General features: G+C 42.6%; 1 protein-coding gene across 1 annotated transcript; it reads right to left on the bottom strand.

Annotated features, from left to right (window-relative positions):
• Positions 1–597: 597 nt before the first annotated feature.
• Positions 598–15,798, bottom strand: LOC106505154 (ubiquitin-like FUBI-ribosomal protein eS30 fusion protein). The gene is made up of 3 exons (XM_084980190.1): positions 15,622–15,798; positions 13,129–13,288; positions 598–2,241 (listed from the first exon to the last, which is right to left on the bottom strand). Exons 2-3 carry the CDS (start codon positions 13,135–13,137, stop codon positions 1,870–1,872), a joined length of 381 nt encoding a protein of 126 aa, XP_084836316.1. The 5' UTR covers positions 13,138–13,288; positions 15,622–15,798; the 3' UTR covers positions 598–1,869.
• Positions 15,799–16,189: the final 391 nt, after the last annotated feature.

The following is a 16,189-nucleotide window of genomic DNA, read 5'->3' as shown; positions in this document are numbered from 1 at the left end:
ACAAGATTTGAAAAATGTTAATCACAGAAAAGTTTTTAAATTCTCATTTGGCTTCCTAGGGAGCAATTTAATTGTACGGTAACATACTTAACTGTTCCCTAGATCCACACCTAATGGAGGTATGTGGCTACTGAAATAGTCCCAGCATCACTTCTCTGTAATAAAGTTTTCAAGCCACTTTCAATAAGTGGCTTATTCCACTTATTCTTCTTACCATTATTATTGTCACACTTTCTCACACCTAAATCTTGCTCAGCTGATTTAAAGAAACTTTCATTTTTTTCATTGCTATCATGCCATCTTTGTAGCTTTTTTTCCTTTTATAATTATTTGTAGCTATTTCCTTATTCTCAGCCCCATTCATAGAATGGCTATAATATCTAATAATTTTCATTTTTTCCCTCATACATTTCATCCCAAACAAATCACAACTTGCCTCTTTCATGGCAAGTTATCCAAGGTTTAACCAAGTTATAGTCTTTCATTCTTGGCAGTTGAATCATTGAATGAATATGTCTGAAACTCATTCCCAGCAGCATTTTAATCAGGACTCTCATAAAATAATCCCTGCATTTGGGCAATGGATAATTTATTTGATTTTTTTTTTTTTTTTTTTTTTTTTTGTCTTTTCAAGGCTGCACCAGCAGCATATGGAAGTTCCCAGGCTAGGGTCTAATCAGAGTTGTAGCCGACAGCCTAGTCACAGCCACAGCAATGCAGGATCCAAGCCTTGTCTGTGACTTACACCACAGCTCATGGAAACGCCAGATCCTTAACCCACTGAGCGAGGCCAGGGATCGAACACGCAACCTCGTGGTTCCTAGTCGGATTCGTTTCCGTTGCACCACGACGGGAACTCCAATTTGAATATTCTTGAATAACAAATTTTATATATTTTTTATTTTTATTTTTTGTCTCTTTGAGGCTGCACCCACAATATATGGAAGTTCCCAGGCTAGGGGTTGAATTGGAGCTGCAGCTGCCCACCACAGCCACAGCCACATCAGATCTGGACTGTGTCTGCCCATACACCACAGCTCATGGCAATACCAGATCCCTAACCCACTGAGTGAGGCCAAGGATTGAACCCACATCCTCATGGGTACTGGTTGGGTTCATTACTGCTGAGCCATGACAGGAACTCCACAAACTGTATTTAGAATGGTCCCATGATTTGTGTACATTTCCTAAGAGACTTATAGGCCTTTCTTTGCTCATCCAGTGACCAATGATATCCACAAGCATAACTATCACCAAAGTAACTCATGTAGTATGTAATAAGCCCAGAAAAATAGTCAAGAAACTTTTTAGGATTGTGTCTATTTCCAAAAATCAACAGATTAATCTGGAATGATCATCAGAAATAGAATTTTGCTTAGGAATCAAGATTTGTCCTTTTTTTTTTTTTTTAACCACTGAAAACAGTTATTAACTTTTTTCTTCCACTTTTTTTCTTTTTTCTTTTTTTGTCTTTTTAGGGCTTCACCCACAGCATATGAAGATTCCCAGGCTAGGGGCTCAGTTGGAGCTGCAATTACCAGCCTATACCACAGTCACAGTCACTTGGGATCCAAGCTGCGTCTGCAACCTACACCACAGCTCACAGTAACACTGGATCCTTAACCCACTGAGCAAGGCCAGGGATCAAACCTGCAACCTCATGGTTCCTAGTTGGATTCATTTCAGCTGCACCATGACGGGACTTTTCTTCCACTTTTAATTTCTCCACTGTTATGATTTTTTTTCTTGTTTGAACCATTTCTAAGCCCTTTGTAAACTAACACTGTTTTTACCTTTCTTTTTTTTTTTTTTTTCTTTTTTTGATTGGACTAAGTGGCTTTATTAGTGAAAGCCAGGATTACAAAGGACTTAAGAGTTGGCATCGGGTCCCTTCATCTTGCCAAAGGTGGGCACGACATTGACAAAGCACCTGTTGTATTGCATACGTCTCTTGGCCCGGCCAGTCTTCTTTTTCTCTTGTTTGGCCACCTTGGGAGTCTGACCTCTGACTTTCCCAGCACGGGCCAGGGAACCATGAACTTTACCTCCAAGCATAGGGCCGGCTACTTCCAGAGTGCTCAGGGCCTCTACCCGACACTGGCTGAGGATGGCCTTATCCTCCAGGGGCGTGCCTGCCAAGAGCAGGACTTGATCTTCCGGAGCGATGCCCTCCAACGAAGCGACATGAGCCTTGATCTGGGTGACCATCTCCTGGCCGGTCACCTCGAGAGTATGTAGCTCCTGGGCGGGGACAAAGAGCTGTGTGTTGGCGACTGAAGCGTGGACACTACTGCTGCTACCGCTAAGATGGAGTCGAGAAAGAGTGTTTTTACCTTTCTTTACCTCTCTTAACAGCTTAAAATCTGCAAGGAGTATTCCAAATTGGTACCCTCGTTTTCAGCTCTCTACCAGGCTGCTGAGCCCTTCCTTGTAATTTCAAACCTCTTTAGTGCCTTCCCTCCAGAACCTAATGCCCTGCAGTCGCCCGTTGCTTTTAGCCATTGGCAAAGGAATACTCTCCTCTTTTCCTCATAGATAATGGCCTGTGATGAAAAAGCTAAGTGGTTGAAGCTTTTTCAAATGCGGAAAGCGATGGCACAGAAAACTATATTGCTTGTATAGTGTACCATAGTTTATGTGGTACTTTATGCGCTGTTTAAAAATAAATGACAGACTTCCTAATTCCCAATGCCTGTGTCTGCAAAGAGTTCAATAGTATTGTCTTATAGTCTTTATATTTCGTTTTAAGATTCAACCCCTAGCCTGGGAATTTCTATTATCTTCTATTATAGTATGTGAAACTGTTCTCCCATTATATGTTCTCCTATTATAGTATGTGAAACTGTTCTCCCATTAATGGTAGCAATATAAAATTTCCCTTTAAAATAATATGTTTAAGAAATTTCCACCGTGGCTCTGCAGAGACAAATCTGACTAGTATCCATGAAGGCACAGGTTCAATCCCTGGCCTTACTCAGTGGGTTAAGGATCTGGCGTTGCCATGAGCTGTGGTATAGGTTGCAGATGAGGCTCGGATCAGCAGCTGCTGTGGCTGTGGTGTAGGCCAGTGACTACAGCTCTGATTCGACCCCTAGCCTGGGAACCTCCATATGCTGCTGGTGCAGCCCTAAAAAGGCAAAAATAATAATAACAATAATAATAATAATATGTTTAAGTAAAAGTCATTACTTTTTTTTTTTTGGCCACACCTGCAGCATTGGAAGTTCCTAGGCCAGGGATCAAATTCATACCATAGCTATAACCAGAGCCACAGGAGTGACAACACCAGATCCTTAACCCACTGAGGCATGAGGGAACTCCCAAAATTATCATTAACTTAAATAATTTTTTTTTGGCTTTTTTGTCTTTTGAGGGCTGCACCCCGGCATATGGAGGTTCCCAGGCTAGAAGTCTAATCAGAGCTGTTGCCACCAGCCTACACCAGAGCTATAGCAACGCCAGATCCAAGCCGAGGCTTCGACCTACACTACAGCTCATGGCAACGCCAGATCCTTAACCCACTGAGCGAGGCCAGGGATCGAACCCGCAACCTCATGGTTCCTAGTCGGATTCGTTAACCACTGAGCCACGATGGGAACTCCTAAAGAATACTTAAAAATAAATAATAGTAAAGTTAAAAATAGTAAAGACGATATGAAGATATGATGAAAACAGTGACCATCAAATGACCAAAGTCTGAGAAATCTCACTGTTTGGGAAATACTATAAAGAGGGGTTGAATATTTATGGTGGGGCAATTGAGATCCCACTCTCATTTACTTATTCTCTGGGTGATACTTCCTGTGCCTCCTGGTGACATACATCTAAGATGATCATAATGACAAGAGCAAACCAAGCCCTGTTCTGCCTTAATCTGGCCAATGGCTGACTGCACCACCCTCGTTCTGGCTGATAGGACAGTTTTGGAATAGCCAGGGAATAACATTGACAGGGGCCAGTCTGAGTGACGGCCTTCATGTCCTGGAAAACCCATAAAATTAATCCACATAAAGAAACAGGTAAGTTGGGCAGGATCAGGGAGCAGAGATTCGCCTGCCACCTCGCCCTTGGAACCTTGGGGAAATTGTAGGAATTCCAAATAATAAAACGATGCAGAAAATTTTAGGATCACTGAAGATATAAACTAGAAAAGAAAAGCAAAACCAAGGAGAAAAACCCAACATAGCTGTCCAGATTAATAAGTGGTAGACAAGCATTAATGTGCACAAGGACAGAACTAGCCCTGGGCCGCCTAGCCACCCAAAAGAAAATGGGAAATTTAGTTACAAACTATTCCTTCATTCTTCCTGAGGGAAAAAATATCAAATGCTCATGTTTATCGGGGCACAGGACTTCAACTGTCCGAGGTTTAGATTCCTCATCTTTTGAACAACAACAATATATATACATATTTATTTCAGGCTAGATGTTGAAGTCTAAGTAGAATAATACATTTGAAAAAGTATTTTTTTATGAACATGATGGGCTATGGAAATGCTACATATTCTTTTTTTTTTTTTTTTTTTTGGTCTTTTTGCCATTTCTTGGGCCTCTCCAGAGGCATATGGAGATTCCCAGGCTAGGGGTCTAATCAGAGCTGTAGCTGCTGGCCTACACCAGAGCCACAGCAACTCGGGATCCGAGTCACGTCTGCAGCCTACACCACAGTTCAGGGCCAGGCCAGTTCCTTAACCCACTGAGTACGGCCAGGGATCGAACCCGCAACCTCATGGCTCCTAGTCGGATTCGTTAACCACTGAGCCACGACGGGAACTCCTATGTATTCCTTTATATATCTTAATTTATCCAATAGAGAAGCCTTCTCACACGGTTGGATCTTCACTTATTTCGGAGCTAAGTTTTTCGAAAATTAATTTTATGGAAGTATAGTTGACTCACCATGTTGCATTAATTTCTGCTGTACAGCAAAGTGACTCTGTTATACATATGTGTACATTCTTGTCCATACTCTGTTCCACTGCGGTTTATCACAGGATATAGAATATAGTTCCCTGTGCTGGACAGTAGGACCTTGTTGTTTATCCATCCTGTATATACTAGTTTGCATCTGCTAACCTCAAACTCCCAATTTATCCCTCCTCTCCCGGGCACTCCTCCCCTCCCAGCTTGGCAACCACAAGTCTGTTCTCTGTCCATGAGTCTGTTTCTATTTTGTAGATAGGTTCATTTGTGTCATATTTTTGATTCCACATAGAAGTGATACCATATGGTATTTGTCTTTCTCTTTCTAACTTACTACATTCAGTATGAGAAGGAGCTAAATTATTTTTACCATTAAGAATATCTAGCAGGCCCAGGCACTATGTTAATAATTTACACATATTCATTTACTCCTGAGAATAATATTAGGTGTTATCACTATCCCCATTCAGATGAAGAAATTGAGGCACAAAAACATTGAGCATTCCCAAGGTTATTCAGAACTAATAAGATTGATATCCAAAAATTTGGCCAAGTCCATGCTCTTTAACCATCCGAGTACATACGTGCAACTAGATTAAAAACTTCTTATGCTTATAGAGCTTATGTGACTTAAAAAAAAAAAATACCAATCAGGAGTTCTGTTGTGGCTTAGCTGTAAGGAACCAGACTAGTATTGATGAGGATGTGGGTTTGATCCCTGGCCTCGCTCAGTGGATTAAGGAGGACCCGGCATGGCCGTGAGCTGTGGTGTAGGTCACAGATGCGACTATGATCTGGTGTTGCTGTGGCTGTGGATGGCAGCTGCAGCGCCGATTCAACCCCTAGCATGGGAATTTCCACATGCCACACATGTGGCCCCAAAGGACAAAAAAAAAAAAACAAAAAAAAAAAACAAAAAAAAAAAACTTAAAAAAACACCAATCTGTCAGGAGTTCCTTGGTGGTCTAGCGGTTAGGATTCAATGCTTTCACTGCTGTGGCCTGGGTTCAATCCTGATCTGGGGACTGAGATCCCACATCAAACTGCTGCATGCTGTGGCAAAAACAAACAAACAAACAAACAAAACCAAACCCAAAACAATTTACAAAGTGAATATAAGCCATGCAGTAAAAACAGAAAGTTTAAAATTGCGAATTTAATTTCATGTGACAGATGATAATTATTTTCCTCATCACCAGCCGTAGCATGAATTACTTTCAGGTGACTACCAGATACTGTGAGATGACAATTCCCCATCACATTTTTTTCATTCAAATTACTGTAAACCATTTCTTCTACAGCCTGTCATAATATCATGTGGCCTTCCCGTGGCATAAATGCATCATTTACATATTAAGTCCGCTTCGGTTCTTTCTCCTTAGCACCCTGATTAAAATAGAATTGCTTGGCGCTAACTCAATGATAAACACAAACACAAGACTAAACTGGCAGGGTAGCACTTGGTTACAGGGAAATCAGTTAGATGATCCATGATAATATGCTTATATTATCTTTTAAATGTTTAAATGAAAATACAAAATTGAAAATCGCTCACAGAGAGCTCACAGATACCAGAATCTGTAGTTTGAGGAATCCCACCACAGAATATTCTTTTTGTTTTTATGTTTGTTTATGGCTGCGCCCAAGGCATATGGAAGTCCCCAGGCCAGGGACTGAATCTGAGCCACAGCTGCAACCCAGGCTGTGGCTGTTGCAAGGGCAGACCCTTTAACCCACTGCTTCGGGCTGGGGATCAAACACACATCTCCACACCAACTGAAGCCACTGCAGTCATGTTCTTAACCCACTGTGCTACAGTGTGAACTCCCAGAATAGTCTTTGAAAAGCAATTGAGGAGTTCTCAGCAGTGGCTCAGTGGGTTAAGAATCTAGCACTGTCATTGCAGAGGCTTAGGTTGCTGCTATGGCGCAGGTTCAATCCCTGGCCCAGGAAATTCCACATGCTGTGTGTGGGCACAGCCAAAAAAAATTTAATAAATTAAAAAAAAAAAAAAAAAAGCAAGGGGGGAATTCCTTGGTGGCTCAGCTGGTTAAGGTTCCAATGTTGTCACTGCTGTGGCATGGGTTTGATCCATGGCCCAGGAACTTCCACATGGCACAGGTGCAACAAAAAAATTAAAATAAAAAATAAAGGAGTTTCCGTCGTGGAGCAGTAGAAACAAATCAAACTAGGAACCACAAGGTTTCGGGTTCAATCCCTGGCCTCGCTCAGTGGGTTGAGGATCCGGTGTTGCCGTGAGCTGTGGTGTAGGTCCCAGACGAGGCTTAGATCTGGCATTGCTGTGGCTGTTGCATAGGCCGGCAGCTGTAGCTCTGATTAGATTCCTAGCCTGGGAACCTCCATATGCCTGGGTGCGGCCCTAAAAAGACAAAATAAATAAATAAATAAATAAGAGACAAAAATAAATAAGCAAATAAAAATTTAAAAAGCAGTGCGCAGATGACTTCTCCGTAATTTGATGTTCAGTCCTACCCCAGTCTTTTGCCAGACAGGAAGCACTGGAGCACCCCTCCTGCTAGTGAGAGTGGAAAGTCTCCAATAGCATCCATACTCCTTCAAGGCTCCACCTCGTTTCCATCACGTACCCACAGCCCTTTGGGCATCTCAGGCTGAGGCGTCCAGCCAGTGTGAGCCCCATTTTGATAGAGACCACTGGGGAAAGAGTGTAACAGCAGAAGTGGTATTGCTCCAATACATCTCTTCTCAGGGTTCCCATGGCCACACGCTGGCCTGATGGGCTCAGAGTGACGAGGGCTCTTTGGGGTTCTTTTGGCAACAGCCAATTCCCAGCATCATACTCCACTCAGAGTCCCAAGCCTAAAGGACTGCAGCTCACATGAGAAATCCTACCACAGAGTATTCCTAAAAAACGTAAGTGGCCTGATAAATTCTCTGTAATTATGGCAACTTAATCCTTGTTTGTCTGTTCTTTTTTAAACATCATATCATTTACCAAGAAAATACTTTTTTGTTTTTGTTTTTGGCCATCCCAGGCATTCAGAAGTTCCTGGGCAAGGGATGAAACCCAAGCCACAGCAGTGACAATGCCAGGCCCTTAACTCGCTAGTCCACCAGGGAACTCCACCCTGTCCTTGTTAGTTTGGCCCCTATTCCTCAACTTCCCAGGGTAAAAGCTGGACCGGAAGCACTGCTTCAGGACTAGATCAAAATAGAAAAGAATTCAGTCTTATTTCCTATTGTAAGCACCCCTCAAATTACAGTGTGCAGGCTGAGGTTTGATGTATTGGTTTCCAAATATGCACAGTGGACTCAGCAAACTGATTTGAAAATACAAACAGCTTAAGATGCCTGTGAGTGGACCTTATGCTTTAAGACTCATATGACAAAAAAAAAAAAAAATGTAGTTCCCTTTGTGGCTCAGTGGTAACAAGCCCAACTAGTGAGGATGCAGGTTCAATCCCTGGTCTCACTCAGTGGGTTAAGGATCCAGCCTTGCCATGAGCTGTGGTGTAGGTCACAGACATGGTTCGGACTTGGCATTGCTGTGGCTGTACGCTGGCAGCTTCAGATCTGATTCAACCCTCAGCCCGGGAACTTCCATATGCCTCGGGTATGGCTCTTAAAAAAAAAAAAAAAAAAGACTGGGATGACAACACTGAATATATTGTACCAGTTATTACAGAGAGGCTGAGACAGGGTCCATCACGCTAGCTTCTGGTTTAAAATTTCTGTGATATAAAGAACCAATAGCACAGATCTTCACTAGCAGTTCTGAGAATGAAGTCTGGACACTAAAATAGAGTGACTCTCACTCTCATGATGACCAAAATCTGATCTTGGCCTCATCAACCTTCTACCCTAACTCCTAGATGAACAATCTCTTTAGAAAACCCACCTGGGATCCATAGGACCCACCTGGAACCTCCTTTTGTTGACGAAAACAGGTAAGAGGTAAATGACAGGGGGTCCAAAATTAAGGATAGTGATATCAAACTTGTCATATATGTGGTAAAAGAAGCAAATCATTGGCTATCACCAGAGCTGTAGGTTTGGGTTTTTTTGTTTGTTTGTTTGTTTTTGCCTTTTAGGGTCTCACCTGCGACATATGGAGGTTCCCAGGCTAGGGGTCGAATCGGAGGTACAGCTACACCTACACCACAGCAACTCAGGATCCTGAATCTGCTGAGTGGAGCCCAGGGATCGAACGTGCATGGTTTTTAGTTGGATTCGTTTCCACGGCACCATGACAGGAACTCCTGTTTCTTTTTTTAATGGCTGCCCCATGGCATATGGAAATTCCTGGGCCAGCAACTGAATCTGAGCCACAGCTGCTACCTATGCTGTATCTGCAGCAATGCAGGATGCTTAACCCACCGCACCTTAGCAGAAACTGTTTTTTTTCTTTAAGTTTATGTTAAATGACCATATTTCCTAACTTACCCTGTATAACCCTGTATAATTCAGCCTGTTGTCCCAGCACAATTATTAACAGTGCCATTTTCACTCTGGAAAATGTTCTGGGTTTGACTCCAAATTATCTGGTCGCCCGAGCTATGGCACCACCCATAGTACTTTATGCCCCACCTCCGTCTTCTGCCACCTCTTCTCCCTCATCTCCTAGGAATCTAATCTTCATTTTGGCCCATTGGCTATCTTTCCTATTTTCCAAGTGTTTCAGGCCCCCAAACTTACCCCTCTACTCAATATTTACTCTCACGTAATCCCATTCATTCAGCTCAGGTGATCCTGGTAGATGAATAGGAAGCAAGAAAGCAATCTGATTATTTCATTTAAAATCGTTTCTACATGGGAGTTTTCACTGTGGCACAGTGGGTTAAGGATCCAGTGTTGCAGCAGCGCTGGTGTAGGTCACAGCTGTGGCTTGGATTCAATCCCTATCTCAAGAGCTTCTATATGCTGTGGGTGTGGCCAATTAAATAAATAATGTAGTTTGAAGTTGTGATGTTATAAATAATCTAAACGTATAGAGGAAAAGTTTTTAGATTCCTCTTGCAAAATCTCCACCCATTATCAAAATAGGGTGCAATTGTGTTAATTATGTAATCATTTCTGTCTGAATTATTTTTGTGACTGCTATTATATATATATATAATATATACACACTTTTTCGGTTATATAATAAGGCTCTATGATTTGGCACCCTTTATCCTCAAAGTTGGCCAACACAAAAAGACGTACAAGAAAAGACACTGGAAAGAGATTCAGAGAAGCAGGACTACAAGTGGTTAGTGTGATCTTCATTACACATTTCCATATTTTCCAAATGGCTGGTAATGAGTTTATGTTACTTTTACCATCTGGGAAAGAAACTAAATAGAAGAGAATAATATGCAAGAAAAGAGTAAATGTCACTTGGACTGTTACTTATTTTTATCATTAAGAAAATCTGGGGAGTTCCCGTCGTGGCGCAGTGGTTAACGAATCCGACTGGGAACCATGAGGTTGCGGGTTCGGTCCCTGCCCTTGCTCAGTGGGTTAACGATCCGGCGTTGCCGTGAGCTGTGGTGTAGGTTGCAGACGCGGCTCGGATCCCGCGTTGCTGTGGCTCTGGTGTAGGCCGGTGGCTACAGCTCCGATTGGACCCCTAGCCTGGGAACCTCCATATGCTGCGGGAGCGGCCCAAGAAATAGCAACAACAACAACAACAACAACAACAACAACAAAAAGACAAAAAAGACAAAAAAAAAAGAAAGAAAATCTGGGAGTTTCCGTCATGGTTCAGTGGTTCACAAATCCGACTAGGAACCATGAGGTTTCGGGTTCGATCCCTGGCCTCACTCAGTGGGTTAAGGATCCAGCGTTGCCATGAGCTGTGGTGTAGGTTGCAGACTCAGCTCAGATCCCGAGTTGTTGTGGCTCTGGCGTAAGCCAGCAGCTACAGCTCCGATTGGACCCCTAGCCTGGGAACCTCCATATGCTGCGGGAGCGGCACTAGAAATGGCAAAAAAAAAAAAAGGAAAGAAAATCTGAAAGCCAGATTTGACATTGGATAATGATCTGGTGACTATAAATATATATATTTATCTCACATATATGTCAAATAATGCTTCTTGCAATGGTCAAAGAAGCTCACCTTAGCAATTCAGCTTTGCAAGAACTGTTTTTCTCTCTCTTTTTTTTAGGGCTGCACCTGCAGCACATGGAGATTCCCAGGCTAGAGGTACAATTGAAGCTGTAGCTGCCGGCCTGTGCCACAGCCACAGCAATGCCAGATCTGAGCCACATCTTTGACCTATACCACAGCTCACGGCAACACCGGATCCTTGACCCAGTGAGTGAGCCTTGGGATCAAACCTGCATTCTCATGGATACTAGTTGAGTTCATTTCTGCTGAGCCACAATGGGAACTCCTACTGGTTATGCTTATTAGCAAAATAAAGGCCCCCTGCTTCCATGTGTGAAGCCCCATAAGATGTTAACCCAGCCATATCAGGAATAAGCTCTGGAAAAGTACACTTTCTGTAGGAGGTGCTGCTCCTCTCACCACCATTCAGAGCACTGGAATTTTTTTTTTTTTTTTTTGCTATTTTAGGGCTGCATCCCAGTCTATGGGTTGAATAGGAGCTTCAGCTGCTGGCCTACACCACAGCCACAGCAACTCAGGATCCTTAATCCGCTGAGTGGAGGCCAGGGATCGAATGTGCAACCTCATGGTTCCTAGTTGAATTCGTTTCTGCTATGCCACAGCAGGAACTCCACGAGCACCAGAATTTTGATTGCCATTGTCAGTTGAGAGCTATTCAGTCCCCAAACCTAACTTACAACAATGCCTATAGTGTTCTTTTCATGCAATACAATAGAGACAGCAGGATTCATTAAGAATAACTGAATAAATATTAAACTACAATAAACCACCTGTGTCGATTCTGTCATTAACATCAACCCCCACTCACCTCCACACTAAGGAATTATAAGAACGCTTAGCTAGATAGAGTTGGGGAATAATTTACAATTTGATCCTGTTAAATTCCTCCTCCTTTGTCATCCTAGGCCCGAATTTCTTTGCTGACTCTCTTTTTATTCTGATAATGATTCATGTTCCATAACAGTAAATGGTCTTTCTTGTATGGAAGCTTTAATGATCTCTCACAGAAAAGTCTCATCTCTCTTTTTCTGTGATTGTTCAGTTCATACTTTAATAGAGTCTTTACCAACCATGCTTCTATTGCTATAGCTATTGCAGTTCCTTTTTGACCTCATAAATCCATGCAATGCTGAAATTTTTCATAAGATTCATTTTTTTGAAGTCTAGTTGATTTATAATATTATATTAGTTTCAGGTGTACAACATAGTGACTCAACATTTTTATAGATTATTCTCGATTTAAAGTTATTACAAAATAATGGCTGTATTTCCTTGTGCCGTACAATATATCCTTGATGCTTATTTATTTTATACATAATAGTTTCTGTCTCATAATCCCCTACCCCTATCTTGCCCCTCCTTCCTTCCCACTCTTCACTGGTAACTACGAGTTTGTTCTCTATATCTGTGAGTCTATTTTTATTCTGTTATCTTCATTCATTTAAAAAAAAAGAGAGTCCACATATAAATAATAACAGTGTATTTATGTTCTCTGTCTGACTTATTTCACTAAGAATAGGAGTTCCTGCAGTGGCTCAGTGGTTAGGGAACCCGACTAGCATCCATGAGGACATGGATTTGATCCCTAGCCTTGCTCAGTGGGTTAAGGCTCTGACGTTGCCATGAGCTGTGGTGTAGGTTGCAGATGCGGCTCAGATCCCATGTTGCTGTGGCTGTGGCACAGGCTGGCAGCTGCAGCTCTGATTCGACCCCTAGCCTGGGAACCTCCATATGCCAAAGGTACAGCCCTAAAAAATGACAAAAGACAAAAAAAAAAAAAAAAAAAAAGAAGAATAAGAATACCCTCTAGGTCCATCCACATTTTGCAAATGGCAGAATGTCATTCTTTTTAACAGCTGAGTACTATTCCGTGTGTGTGTGTGTGTGTGTGTGTGTGTGTGTGTGTGTGTGTATCACATTTTCTTCATCCATTTGTCTGTTGATGGATATTTAGGTTGCTTCCATATTCTGGCTATTGTAAATAGTGTTGCTATGAACATTGGGGTGCGTGTATATTTTCAAATTAGTATTTTCATATTCTTTGGACATATACCCAGGAGTGGAATTCCTGGATCATACTGTAGTTCCATTTTTAAATTTTTGAAAAACCTTCATACCGTTTCCATAGTGGCTGCACCAATTTACATTCCCATCAACGGAGTACCAGGGTTCTCTTTTCTCCACATCTTCACCAGCATTTGTTATTTGTGTTCTTTTTTGGTGGTGGCCATTCTGACAGGTGTGAAGTGATGTCTCGTAGTTTTGATTTCCATTTCCCTGATAATAAGCAATGCCAGAATTTTAAGCAGTGTGGTCTCTGCCAATGTATGATTTTTTTCACTATCCTGAAGTCCAGGGTAGGGTGAGATGGGCAGTCATGGAAGGGAAGGAGTTCTATATAGTCCAGTTTTTTAATAGCAAAAAGAATAATTTTCATATTGCATACTATATGAAAAATCCCTCTTTGTTGTGTTTTTACTATGATACTTCCAACATCAAAAAAACAAACAAACAAACAAAAAAACTCCAACCTAGGGTTTTGCTGTTTAACCACTTCATATCCACTAGGTCCATAATAGGTCAGATATCACAGAGCCTAACATTTTGATAAGCCATATAGGAATAAAAACTTGTCATGGCTCAACAAACGAATCTGACTAGTATCCATGAGGATGCAGGTGCGATCCCTGGCTTTGCTCAGTGGGTTAAGGCTCCAGCGTTGCCGTGAGCTGTGGTTTACATTGCAGACATGGCTTGGATCTGGCGATGCTGTGGCTGTGGTGTAGGCTGGAGGCTATAGCTCTGATTAGACCCCTAACCTGGGAACCTCCGTATGCCCCAAGTGCAGCCCTAAAAAGAAAAAAAAAACTTGAGTGACCCAAAATTTAGGGTTCATAAAATGAAGACGGCTGCTGCTGACTGAGACAAGCATGTGCTATCAAATAAGAATGTAAGAAAAAGAATATTTGGAGAGTGAATAATGATGGAACATGTGTCTCTACGACACTGTGTCAGCAACAAGATTATAGGGAAACATTTATAAATGCAAAAGCACCGTTTTTTCTGTTGTTTCTTTTTCAACTGCACCCAGACCAGGGATCAAATCGGAGCCACAGGTGCAACTATACCACAGCTGCCACAGTGCAGGATCCTTAACCCACCATGCTGTGCCTGGGCTTGAACCTGAGCCACCACAGAGACAATATGGGATCTGTTGCACTTGAAGGCCCCTTCAAGGAGACTGAATTTAAAACCTCTGGCCAGGACAAGAATTACCAGACCCTTATCATCACCCCACCCATCTCATTGTAACGCCCCTTCCCCAACCTTCAGCAAGCTGGTCTGTTCCTTCCTGCCCCTTACTAGGAAAGCTATGTGGCCCACTCCTCACCCTGCCCCTATAGGGGCCTTATACACCCCCATCCAACCAGCAAGTGAATCCTAAGACATATCTCCAACCAATCAGCAGGTCAGCAGGTGCATGGTGAGATCTCGTTTCTCCCTGGCTTATAAAAGCAGACATGACCATGTGCTCAGATTATCGGGAAGTCATCCCCCTTCGCTTGCAGCGTCTCTTATCTCAATAAACTCTACTTTCTCTCCACTTTGCCATGCTCAGTAAACGCTTCTTTCTTTTCACCCCCATGTGAGTCTGGAAATTCTTTTCAGACTCGCGTACACAGATCACAACAGGATCCTTAACCTGCCGCGCCACAGCAGGAACTCCTAAGAGCACCATTTTAAAATGAGAGAAGTGGGTAAGTTGTCTTAGACACTTTGAACAGAAAGGTTTATTGATAGTTTTTAAAAGAATTACATCTGTCCAGCTCTCTTATCGATTCAAATGATCAGATCCCATTGAGACAGGAAGGGAGGGGGCAAGGCACAACCCTTAAAGAATGTCATAGCCATTGAGGACTCGACAAAAAAACGGGTCAGAACAGATTAGGCCTAAAATGGTAGAAGATTCGACTTCCAGTGGACCCTGAGCCTCATTATAAGTTCATTGTAACACATTAGCATCTAAATGACATGCTCACCGGGAGTTCCTGTTGTGGCTCAGTGGTTAATGAATCCGACTAGGAACCATGAGGTTACAGGTTCCATCCCTGGCCTCGCTCACTGAGTTAAGGATCTGGTGTTGCTGGGAACTGTGGTGTAGGTCACAGATGTGGCTTGGATCCCGAGTTGCTGTGGCTCTGGCGTAGGCCGGCAGCTACAGCTCTGACTAGACCCCCTAGCCTGGGAACATACATATGTCGAGGGAGCAGCCCTAGAAAAGGCAAAAAGACATGCTCACAGGTGCCATGATGGTTCTGAGGCCCATCATCAAAGCCCCCATTCCTGGATATCCCCCCCCATGTCTCCAAAACTGTTGAACTAATTCTCCTACTCGTTAGCCTATGAAATTACCTATCCCCTAAAAAACTCACTACCCCATATTTCGGGGATGCTTTCCTTCTAAGACGGACCAACCACACTCTCTCTAAGGAGTGTGTGTCCCTAAATAAACCTGCTTTCCCACTTAGTTCCTGGGGCAGAGCCCCCTTCTCCTGTACACCTGTTCGTTTCCCTCACAAGTGTCCTATATTAATAAATCTACTTCTTACCCATCACTTCGACTCTCGTTGAATTCCCTCCATGATTCATTAAGTCCCAACACCAGGTGAGTGATTTTAATTAAAAGACAGTGGGTCTGAGTCCCAGCTGTGAGTTCAAGTCCCAGTCTTAGGTTTGGCTGGGTTCAAATCCTGTCTGAGCAGTTTGGTTTCAGTTTCACCATCACTCTGTAATATATTAAAATAGCTTTCTTTAATTAAGGGATAACATATATACAATAGACACATTTTTGAAAACAAACTTATGGTTACCGAAGGGGACAGGTAGGGGGGAGGGATGGACTGGGGGTTTGGGATTGGCATATGCACACTGAGGTATGCGGAATGATTGATCAATAGGAACTTGCTTTAGAGCAGAGAATTCTGTGCGGAACAAGAATCTGAAAAGAATGGATTGTGTACATGTATAACTGGATCGCTTTGTTGTACAGCAGAAATTATCGCAACCTTGTAAATCAACTACACTTCAAAAAAACTTTAAAAAATGGGAGTTCCTATTGTGGCTCAGTGGGTTACAAACCTGACTGGCATCCATGAGGATGTGGGTTCTATCCCTGGC

This window comes from Sus scrofa, chromosome 10, assembly GCF_054392235.1.
Source record: "Sus scrofa isolate SSC_HxYL_T2T_F1_AM1 chromosome 10, Sscrofa_HxYL_maternal_Yorkshire_Landrace_v2.0, whole genome shotgun sequence".
Lineage (NCBI taxonomy): Eukaryota > Metazoa > Chordata > Mammalia > Artiodactyla > Suidae > Sus > Sus scrofa.
This window is presented reverse-complemented; position numbering and strand designations above follow the sequence as displayed.